Here is a 12,378-nt window from a genome sequence, read left to right on the forward strand (position 1 = left end):
CAATATGACGTCTGTTATTGAAGAAAACTACAGAAAATAGTATGTATTGGCAAAGATGTGGAGCAATTTGAACCCCTGTAAAATGGCACAGCCATAGTGGAAAACAGTATGGCAGTCCCTCAAAAAATTAAACATTGAATTATCATATAATCCAGCAATTCCACTTCTGGATATATACCCAAAAGCAGGGTCTCAAACATATTTGTACACCCATGTTCATAGCAGCATTACTCACAATAGCCAAATGGTGGGGGGGAAAAACAAATGTCTATCGACGGTTGAATAGATAAACAAAATGTATTTTACATGTACAATCTAATATTATTCAGCCTTTAAAAAGAAGGAAACTCTAATATATGCTACAATATGGATGATTCTTGAAGACACTGTGCTAAGTGAAATAATTCAGACACAAAAGGACAAATATTGTATGATTCCACTCATACGAGTTACCTGGAGTAATCAAATTCATGGATACAGATAGTAAAATGGTAGCTTCCAGAGGCTGGGGGCTGGAGGAATGGGGAGTTATTGTATAATGAATACAGAGTTTCAGCTTGGGAAGATAAAAGGCTCTGGAATGAATGGTTGTGATTGTCTCACAATAATGTGAATGTACTTAATATCACTGAACTGCACACTTAAAGTGGTTAAAATTATAAATTTTATATTATGTATATTTTACCAATATAAAAAAAAAAGGAGGAAACTGTGTATGTGAGAGGGGGGTAATATGGGAACTTCCTATACTATCTACTCAATTTTAATGTATATCTTCAACTGTTCTAAAAATAGTCTATTAATACAAAAAATAGGTTACAAATTCTTTAAAAATCTCCTATAATTTAGATGCCCCAAGGATAATCTTATTCCCCAAAAAAAAAAAAAAAATCAATGACAGTAGTACTGTCAATGACTATCAGATTCTACTCCCTGTATTTCGTTTTTCACATTTTAGATTTCCCAGTACCTATGAGATTCTTGGGATTTGCCCTCCATAGGTCAGTCCCTTTAATTCCTTTATCTACGAGTTCCTAATGACAGAAATACAATTTAATTTCTCTTTATATATAAGACCACACTAAGAACACAGTAGACACATCCTAAGTCTGAATGAATGAATAAACTATCTAAAGGTAAAACATATAAATGGATTGTGATTTGGAAAAGATAGAAGTACCAGTTTTACAAATATACACTCAAGTTCTGGAAAACCCATGACATAACTTTGGATTGCACACAGATTGCTCAAATTACATGAATAGTTTTTATTGAAATATTATTTCTGAGACTGTACATAAGCAATATACTGTAATTGGTTAAGTTGTTTCTCTTGGGGATATGGGTTAACAATTCTGAAACATTTATAATGGGATTAAGCAAATAAGTAAATAGATAGTGGATGATGAGAATCAGATTTTTCACTGTTGGAGTGAGAGGTTACAGAGAAGCAAGGAGATGGGTCTAGAATGATCCATATGGTAACAGATTAGGGTCAGAGAAATCAATATGAAAGCATGTTTAGTTTAATATAGATACTGATGGATGGTAATAGAAATAATTATAGAGATGTGTGTATACAAAGGTTAGCATATATACGTAAATTTCCTAGCTCTGTTTACTGAAAAGGTGTAGAAGCAAAGACATCCCAGTAGCACTGAACCCACCAAGTGCTTAGATCTTGATTTCTGACACCATCCTCCAAAAAAAGGAATAAGGTATCCTTGGAGAAATGGCTGATTCTAGGACTGAAATAGGAATATACAAAATTAGTCTGTAGCATCTTGTAATGCCAGGCACATACAAAGATGCGGGTATGCCTAGAGACATAGGAACCAACTCAAAGAGCTACGAATGGCCAAAGCTGGAACAATCTGTGTAACAAAGGAAATAATGTACTATTAGATTATAACCCAAGTCATAAAATACATGTCTATGAAAACATACATACATACATATATACATAAATGGAAGAAGAGATATTCTCTTGCAAAGAAGAATTCTAAATAGTTTATGTAGATACTCCTGATGTAGCATAAATCCCCAACACTTAAGTGTAGACTATGTTTATTAACTTGCTTCCAAAGAGTAACATTATGGAAAGTGGAGGGGGAGAGGGAGTGTAACTTCACAGTGGAGAAACCTAGCAAACACTATCTTAATCAGGTGATCAAGGTTAACATCATCAGTTATATCATTTTGATGGCACTTTTCATCAATACGATGTGATGAGAAAGGCACTTCACCTCTTTAGTCTTCCTCTCCAAAATCCATAAACCTAGTCTAAGCATGAGAGAAACATGAAACAAATCTGAATTGAGGAGCATTCTACAAAGTACCTGACTGATTCTCCTCAAAACTGTCAAGGTCACCAAAAACAAAAACACTTGCACATTAAACCTAACCAGGGTGACAGCCTGCTAAAATATAAGATTTAAATAGGCCCCAGTGTCTTATAATACTAACAATGTCCAAGATATAATCAAAAATCACTCAACATATAAAGAACCAGAAGATCACAACCCGAATGAGCAAAACCAATCAACAGATGCCAACACCAACATCACTCAGATGTTGGAATTATCTGATAAGGATTTTAATAAAGCAGCCATCATTAAATGCTTCAAGAAGCAGTTATGAACACTACTGAAACAAATGAATAATAGAAAATCTCAGCAAAGAAATAGAAGTTATAACAATGAATCAAATAGAAATAATAACATTGAAAAAATAAAACAACCAAAATTAAAAACTCACTGGCTGCAGAATGCAAATGGCAGGAAAGAATCAGTGAACTTGAACACAGACAAATAGAATTGACCCAATCTGAACAAAAAGAAAATAGACTGAAAAAAATGAGCAAAACCACAACACCTGTGACAATAATAAAAGATCTAACATGCACGTCATCTGGGTCCCAGAAAGAAAGGAGCAGGAGTGTGGTGCTGAAAAAATATTCAAGTAAATAAAAGCTGAAAAACCCCAAAATCTGGCAAAAAGCATAAGCTTACAGGGTTCACATGATTTTATGTTCTAGTTTTGCACCTGCCTGTGAGTCTATAATTATTTCAAATAAAAATAGAAAAAAAGAAAAAGTGGCATTTAATCACCTCAAATCCTCTTCTGTTTGTGATTACCTCAGGGATATAAAGCTATAAAAGAGTAGCTATAATTTAAGTCCCTATTATGTACAAAGCCGATTATATTATAATGTGATCCTAAGAATCCTAAGAAGTGATGATGATGATTATAATAATAATCACCTAATGTTTTAGGGCTTGTTATGTGCCAGGCATTGTGCTAAGTACTTGACAGTCTTTATCGCAATGAGTTATCAAAACAGTCTTATGACCTAGACACTACTAATTATCTCCATTGTACAGATAAGGAAACTGCTGACAAGTGGAGTTTATTAGTTTGACCCAGGTCACATAATACACAAGTTTCACAATAGGGACAAGAACCCAGATTATTTTTTAAAAAGGAGGGTTCAAAAAAGCAATAAATTTAAATTAAATCTATGACTAAGTGAGAACTAGGTCACATTACTGAAGTGTAAATTATAGAATATTTAAGAGGAAATGAAATTTAATTCCTGTAGTACTTTTACATTGTTAAGCTGCATTAGGAAGTTTTCTTAAAAAGCTTCAGCCTAGCTGTTACCATATACTCTAAGTCAATCAAGTAGCAAACCTGACAAAGGAACTTAGGTTAATATCTATTCTAGTACTAGTACCAAGCAGCTTTAATATGGGTAGAGACATTTTAACATAAGTAAACTAGCAGCATCATTCAGTTTCACTGAAGGCAGCATGATGCAATGAAAAGAGTGCAAGCGATGAGGTCAGACCTCAGATTTCTCATCTGAAAAACTGAGATAACCACTCTTACCCAAACACTACTGAGGACTTTAATGCTGGAGTGTTCTGCAAACACCATACAGTAAGAGTATGTAAGTTTAATACTTGACCAAGAAATGTAAATGTCTGAAATTGCATAATATGGGTCTCAGCAAGTAAAAGCACCTTTTCAATTCCTCTAAGTTGTAAAGAGAAACATACCTCATCATAGTGAGGAAAACTCACCGCAAACCACTCGCTCTTTCCTTATCCATAGGATTCCTGACAAACTACATGATATTTTGGACAACAAAGATTATTGTCTAAGTATCATTTCCACTTGTTACTAGCATATTCTGCATTAAAACGTATATTTACACACAGATGTGAGCATGCACACAATATCAATTTTTATTACCTCCTTTCACATTGATAGCTGATGGAGAAGTAACAAATGATAAAGCACTCCATATTGGTTCCACCTGCTGTCAATCTCTCTGACCATGAGCTTCCTCTCATTCTGGATCATCCAGTGTGTGTGTGTGTGTGTGTGTGTGTGTGTGTGTGTGAGAGAGAGAGAGAGAGAGAGAGAGAGAGAGAGTCTGAGAGCATGTTAAGTGTGAAATAGAAAATTTAATAAAAATAGTCATTTTTTACCATTTTCATGAAGTTGCCTTGTGAAATTTTTATTTCAGCACCAATCTTAGCAAATAAGACTACTGGGAAAGCTTTTTTCTCATGGCCCAGTGATACACTCCATTGGAAAGCAGAACCTTTTGTATGAGGTTTAAATCAATACACGAATTCTCTATCTTACAGAGGCAGTGAATTACAACTAGGGGTCATAAAGGACACCAGCCCGGATAAAACTTCTTTCCTAGGGCATGTACGAGCATACATGGATGGCAGGGTGGGAGGAGAGATAGGGTTGAATCATCATGGAGGCCCCTAGTGTAAGTCTCCTCTTTGGCCTTTGTGCAAGCACGCTGGTCAAAAGGAGTGGATGAATAGTGTTCAGGTTCCGGTGCTTTATGAAACCATATTCTATGTGTAAGAGTACCTGTGGCCTGTAAGAAGGAAGGCAATTCTGGCCGAGGCACACAGGGGTCAGGTGCCATAAGCAGCTTTGAAGGAGGCTGGAAGTGAAGACACATTCACACATGTTAAAGCGTTCCATATAAAGTTGTAATTTATATTCCTTTTTAAAAGATTATCTGCTTTCAAATAGTTAGCTACATGCTGCACATAGCTGTGTGGTAACTGAAAAATCAAATTTGTTATATACTTATGAATGATATATAAATTCATGTGATTTTCATTTTCTGTATTTATTTCTGTTTTCCAAATATTTTAATTTAATGATGCATTTATTGGCCAGTGAACAAAATGGCCTGTGATGAGTGTTGAGCCTGGTGTACACAGCTACAAGGCTTATAAATGCACTCAGCAGTGAGGAACACCAGAGTCAGAGTCACTTTATTTTCTTCTTCATTAACCAGGCTTGCCACTAACGTAAGTATTGCTGGTAAACTTGCCACTTAGCCCTTCTTAATACTTGCAGAAGTCTTGGAGAGTCTGTTATTAAAATGCAAAGTATATGATTTTACTTTTTATAAGTTAGAAACATATTAGGGGGACAATTATTAATAATTTAATAAGAATTTACTGCACCCTTACTGTATACCAGACAGCTTTGAGTGTTTTAGATATAAACTTGATAATAAAAATAATAAAGATAGACACACCTATATAGCACTTATTATGTGCCATGTATATTTCAAGAACTTTACATAAACCAGTTAAATCTTCATAATAATCTATGAGGTAATTGTACAATTATTACCATATTTTTACAGGTATGAAAACTGAGACACATAAAGTAACTTGCACAAGGTCACACAACTAATTTGAATCCAAGCAGCCTGGCTTCAAAGACTAGCCACTCTGCCATATGATATATAATATTAAATACTATGATTTACACTATAAATTATTATGTACCCCAAAATGAAATTTTGTTGTATTTATGTATTTCAGTATTTTCCCTCAGAATACCAAAATTCTAACAATGCCTAACAGTGAGCTCAACAATCCCTCTAGAACCATATTAATGACATACTTTTTAAGAACAGTTACAAAAAGAATTAAGGTAAAATTCTATTTTTAGTCACACTTGAGCCCTAAACCCTAATACAGGTCTCTCTGGCATGTGGGCAAAAGCTGATGGCCTACCCTCAAGGCCTAAAGGACCTCTACACTAGTCTAAACCCAAACCAAATGAACCTCCATCCCACCACAAGCTATGGGAGCGATTATAGTATCAAATTGCATTCCTGAGAAGAGGTGAAAGAGAAAGAAATATAAAAAGCAGTCCCTGACATCAGGAAGCTGGCCTGGTACTCACAACTAGGCCATGTTATTCTAGTGTAGATAAACCAACTCATAGAATACCAACCTCGGAAAAGGTTACTCTGGGACCACAATAAAATGAGACAAAGCAAGGTCTCTTAATTTTGTCTAAGCACAGACAAAAACAAGGTCACTTTTACATCCACAAAATACCAAACAAACACCCCTGCCATTCTAGCTAAAATGAGTAGCTAAACCTCTTTATCAACTACTGCCTTATCTTTGTTCTATTTTCTCCTCCCTATAGATAAGATTTATTGAGCTACCAATACCCCCACTTCCTTAGACCATACACCAAATCATGCAACCAAAGCCCAAATCCTGAAGTATGTTTTCTAACACCCACTTACTGATAACATACGATGGTTCTCTGTCACAGCAATGATGAATAAACCCAACTTGTTCAACTACTGGTATGTCCCTGGTGGTCTTTGGCTGGAGGCCACTGACATAACAGATACAGCAAAGGGGACTGGCCTGCCCTTACAGAAAGCCCAGAAGCAGCTTTACTGCTCTATTTCATGGAGGCAAGAGAAAGGGACAGGAGGGACTTCAAAATGTCTGATATTCCTCCCTGAAATAGCAAGAAAGATACACCCATGTTCCTAACTTTTTAATGCATACTAACAGCAACCACTATTGAAAGTCGCCCAATTTTTGTGTGTGGGAGGGGTTTAGAGGGAGTCAGGAATTTAATAGAGGTCAAGATTAATGGTGGTGAAAAGTGTGAAAAAGTCTACATTTATCAAGTATACACTGTAAATGTTTCCTGATTTAGGTTCCCCTATTATGGTAAGTTGTCTGTTTCCCAATATCCTGTCAACTATTGCAACCCCAGACAAAAGCAAGTGAGCATCTACCCCTAACCCTGGGAGAAAGATACGATATTAGAGGAGGGTCCTGTCCAGACAGGAAAAGGAGAGAAAAAAGCCCATACCTTCCTCCCCAGTTGATTGTAGAGATGAGACAGTGGTAAGAAATGCAGGCAATGTTATAAACTTACCTCTTTGAGCCGAAATCCGAAGGAAGAGGTATGTTCAATAGTGGAAGAATAAGTCATGAGCAGAGGAGCTTTTGTTCCACTTTCATTTTATAATTCTGTGGGATCACATCACAACCACCTGGGACGGAAGAGTGGATAGGCAGCAATAACGAGATAGAGTTAGCACTTCCTAGCCACTCTCAGCTCTCACATGGCATGGAAGAGATTAAGAAGTTTGCTGCTATCCCAGAGGGATAGATGTGACCTTCACAGAGTTTGCCAAAGGGGGCAGCCAAATTTCTGGGTTTCCACACTTGAGGAAGGCAAAATCAGCTCTGGGACAAAGTCAGCTCTCTGACCAACCTCATCTCATTGTCCCCAGTCAGTGCACCCCCAACCAATGTCATAAAGCAATATAAGCCCCTATACATCCAGATGACATTGTGGAAGAGTAGGTAAATCTGAAATATAGACTAACACACATAAGCCTGTTATTTTTGGAGTGTTTTAATTATTAAATGGCAATGAATTTACTGGATTGATTAAAATTGAGATTTTTGTTTCCCTGCAGCCCTGGGAGGTGGACGTGGACTCATGATTAAGACTAGATCAGTTATAAACAATAAAAAGATACACTTTCTTTGCCCGTCTAAGCAGAGTTTTAGTAAATTTGCAGGCATATATAAACACTCAGAAAAAGAAGAGTAGAAAATAAATCAAAACATAAGCAATGCTTATCTTTGGGGAATGGGTATATGGTTTTCAGTACTCCAATAAACATATTACTTTTATAATAAAAAAAATCACTTTTATAACATGAAACACTGAAATTTTTATTCATTTTATTTTGTGGTGAAGGAACATGAAAAATCTTTTCAGAATAATAAAGTGATCACTTTCAATGAATGATTAAGTACTATAGGAAAAGAGAAATTATACACTGTAATTACAGTTTACACAATTACACAGAGCAATATGTGGCAATCTTTGGAGAATACTGTGATTAACACTTCACTGATAACCTCAATATGACTAAGTTTCATTATTTATCATGGTCACATAAAATACAAGAGCCTATGAACAAGCTGTTATTAGCAATAAATGTGGTTTTGCCTGAAATTCTTAACCATATACAGGCTTTTTCTTAAGCATTCAAGTTTTGAATTCTATTGCATTTTTATTGCAAATTGAAGCAGGCACAATAAAATTAAACCCACTAGCTAAAGTCCTAAGAAAACACAAATGCAAGAAACAAACAACAGGAAAAGAACCTTGGGTTGGTTCCCCAAGATTTTCTTTTGGAATAAATATTGACATCATTTAGCATTTCTGATAATATTCACAGCTACAGATTAATACCTACATGACAAAAGGACTTCAGAAGGATTAAACTACACATTATATTAATATGTCTTAAATCATTTACCACAGTAAATACTTTCTTGAAGGTATTCTACTACTAAAATGCAAAGTCAAATGAATTAGTATTTGAACTTCTCTTATATTTCTGAGACATACATTTTAACTGACACTACAAGAAAAATTAAGAACACAAGAATGTAATTAACTTCTTATAACTTGAGTAACTAGATCTAGGGCAATTAATTTCAGGGCCATGTACACTCTGCTTTAGCGATCAATGTCTTCTACTATTGCTTCAAGATTTTTGCAACAGGCTTTAACTTCCTCAATTGCAGCCATCCAATTATCGTAAATAATTTTGTCATAAATTTCATCATTAACTTCCCTAACTACCCCCTCCTGCTGAGATTCAAGTGCATCACCTGAGAAAAATAATACTGATCTTGGGATTATGTAAGTACGTAAATTGTGACCAAGTAGAAAATCATCATTTCCATCCTTTCCCTTTGAGTTGATTCCTTGAGGAGTAAAGAAATTGAAGAATGAATCCTTGGGGAAATCTTCAGTCACAGTTCGAATTGTTCCCCAGATCCGGTGTTTCTGCTTTTTCTTGACTGTTTTCAAAGTGACATTCTTTCCTTCATTCCAATCTATTTTACAGCCTATGCAATACTCAATCGCGGTTCCCCTATAGGGATGGGGATCATAATACGCTAGCCTCGACTTCAGCACATAGGTCTTTGTCAACAGCTCATTTTTGAAATATTCATTTGGTTTGAAGTGAAATTCTAGCGTGAAACTGAGAGGTTCACCAGGATCTGAAAGCTTCACTTTAATATCTGTCAGGAGCTTCAGAATAGGCTCATCATATTTCTTAATCAAAGGAGTGAGTGTGTCAACGTTTTTTAAGACAGTCAGCCAAAAATCAGGAATTCCTTTAGGATCCTCTTCTTTATTCTCATCTCCAGCTGCCTCGGTGTCGTCGTCATCATTGTCGTCGTCATCATCATCATCATCCTCTTCAATAGCATAATCATAATAATCTTCTTCACAACCGTCATCCTCATCTATATAGTCATGTAGCAGACCCTCCTCAATACCACACATCTCTTCCTCATCATACATCTCATCATCATAGTCCTCAGAGTCTGATTTATATTCACATTCCTCTTTTGTAGGTTCATAGATTGCATTGATTATCTGACGTCTTTTTTCCAATAAAGGTTGATACATTTCAGCAAACTTTCTTTCAATACCATGAAATTCCCTTAGGAATTTGGATTCTAGATTGGCCACTCTAGTTTGAAGCTTTTTTAGGGCTAACACACGGTATTTAACTTTCACAGGTAGACTTTCAACAAAGTCTGTATCTAAAAGATAACCGATAAGTCCTTTTGGACGGTCGGGGTCTGAGTCCTCATCAGCATCTTCACCTTTTTCCCCGCCATCCCCGGACCCAGCAGCAGCCTCTTCACCTTTTTCCCCTTCTTCCCCAGGCCCCGCGGCGGCTTCTTCACCGCGCTCCCCATCATCTCCAGGCCCAGCTGCGGCATCTTCACCGCGCTCCGGCTGTTCCCTGGGCCCCTCCATCATTACCTTATCACCAGCCTCTTCTTGACTGGATTCTAAGAGTTCCTTGTGGTCGGGTGACTCGGCCATTTTTCAAAGGACCTCACACGCCTAAGGTGGCTACTGCCAAGATCAGGAGACCTGACCTCCGCAAGGAAAGACTCACCGGAATATCAGAAGCGGCGGTGGCTGGGGCAGAGGTGGAACGTGCGGTAGTGGTCGGACTGCGATACGGGAGCTGGGAGCGACGGTCGAGGCTGCTGCCAGGATGAAGGCGGTGCTGAGGCTGTGAGAACAGAACAGAGGCAGCGGTGGCCGGGCTGGGGTGCAGAGAATAGCAATGGCCGCAGTGACCGGTCCTGCAGGAGCGGGCCAGAGACTGCAGAGAGCCGCAGTCGGCTGATGTCCTCCGCAAGCAGCAGCTGCTGCAAGTAAAAACGGTGCCGCAATATGATTACGCAGCTGTCTCTCGGCTAGATTTTCTTGGTGCAAATAGCTTGTTGCGTCACACCCTCCCTCCCCCACGACTCTATTCTAACTTCATTTGCTGGGCTGACGTGATTGACAAACTAAGAGCCAATAAATTAATAGATTTATCAAGTTTCTAACTCTGCTCACTTTTCCAGGTTCTCTAATATGGCTGATTCATCCACCTCCCACTCGATCCACACCACCACCCAAGTTTTCTAGAAACCAGGTTTTATTAGTTTATCCTTTCAGTTTTCAACTGGTATTATATTTTTATAATTTCAAAAGAGTTAAGAGAAAGTAGTAACTAAAATGTCAGACAAGGCATTCGCCCATCCTAAATCTGTCCCTTTGATTTTAGCCCTGGGCTCTGGGAAGGAGAGAGGTGGTGGGGTGGGGGGACGACTTATAAAAATAGATTAGAAGGGGAAAAAATTAGCAAATGCTGGTCTCAGGGTGGTGTAACTGCCAGTGATCTAAATATTCTATATTCTGGTTTTCTGTGCTTTCCACAAGCTGTATGATAAGTGAGCAATAATTTGAGATTGGAAAATCCTCCTTAACATTTCCTGGGGTAGGGAGTGGGGACAGGAAGGAGGAGTTTAGATGGTTAGATGGAGGTTGGGTTAAAGAGGGCCTGTGATGAAGAGCCAAAATGCTGTATCCCACTATATGGCAAGTGAACACACAAGACTATAAACCAGTTGTCTGGCTTATAGTCAGTAACCCAGTCCTAATACTGACTTGCCTCTTCCTCTTTCTTGATGCTGGGTTTAAAGCCATTGGGAATTTTTAAAAGAAATGCTCAAATGTAAATTAATATATATATATATATTTTAAATCTTAACATTTGCTTGACAAATGTTATCGAAAATAATCTAAATCTCAGCATTAAAGACATGGTTAGATATATGTTAGAGTGTTCATAGGATGGAATACTATGAAGTCATTTAAAAATTTCCTTTGGGTAGGAATCATTGGTGATGTTTACTTTGTCCATATTTCCAATGCTGATTATTTATTAATTGAACAATTAAAAAAATTTAACTGTCTTTTCCAGATTTGAACACTAATTTCTATCGTACTACTATCACAGAGATAAACACTGTTTACATATTGTTGTATTTCTTTACAGATTCTTTCAGTATGTAGGCAAATTTTTCTTTTTACTTAATCTCTCTGTACTGTTTATCATTACATTATTTACAAAATTCAATTTTCAGGCTCATGTATCAATCTGGGTAGTTCCATAGTTAAGAGTCCTGCATTTCCGGTTTTCTTTTTCTGGTTCTGTAGTAGCAACATTCCTTGTAGTTTTCTGATAATAAATACAGTATATGATTATTTTTAAAATTTTGGAAAATAAGGAAATTTTTAGAGCATAGCTGAAATCACTACTAATCTCACAACCCTGAGAGAACTAATGTGAACATTTTGGTCCTTTTCTTTCTGACCTGTTTATATAAGTGTTGTGTTTAGGCTGGAGGTGTTTTTTTTTTTTTAATTTTATTTATTTATTTTTGGCTGTGTTGGGTCTTCGTTTCTGTGCGAGGGCTTCCTCTAGTTGCGGCAAGTGGGGGCCACTCTTCATCACGGTGCGCGGGCCTCTCACTATCGCAGCCTCTCTTGTTGCGGAGCACAGGCTCCAGACGCGCAGGCTCAGTAGTTGTGGCTCACGGGCCCAGTTGCTCCGCGGCATGTGGGATCTTCCCAGACTGGGGCTCGAACCCATGTCCCCTGCATTGGCAG

General features: G+C 37.4%; 1 protein-coding gene across 1 annotated transcript; it reads right to left on the minus strand.

Moving 5' to 3' along the window:
• Positions 1–8,055: 8,055 nt before the first annotated feature.
• Positions 8,056–10,638, minus strand: LOC103004630 (nucleosome assembly protein 1-like 2). The gene has a single exon (XM_007188453.2). It carries the CDS (start codon positions 10,249–10,251, stop codon positions 8,860–8,862), a length of 1,392 nt encoding a protein of 463 aa, XP_007188515.2. The 5' UTR covers positions 10,252–10,638; the 3' UTR covers positions 8,056–8,859.
• Between the last annotated feature and the right edge of the window lie 1,740 nt (positions 10,639–12,378).

The sequence above is a fragment of the Balaenoptera acutorostrata genome, chromosome X (assembly GCF_949987535.1).
Source record: "Balaenoptera acutorostrata chromosome X, mBalAcu1.1, whole genome shotgun sequence".
Classification (NCBI taxonomy): domain Eukaryota; kingdom Metazoa; phylum Chordata; class Mammalia; order Artiodactyla; family Balaenopteridae; genus Balaenoptera; species Balaenoptera acutorostrata.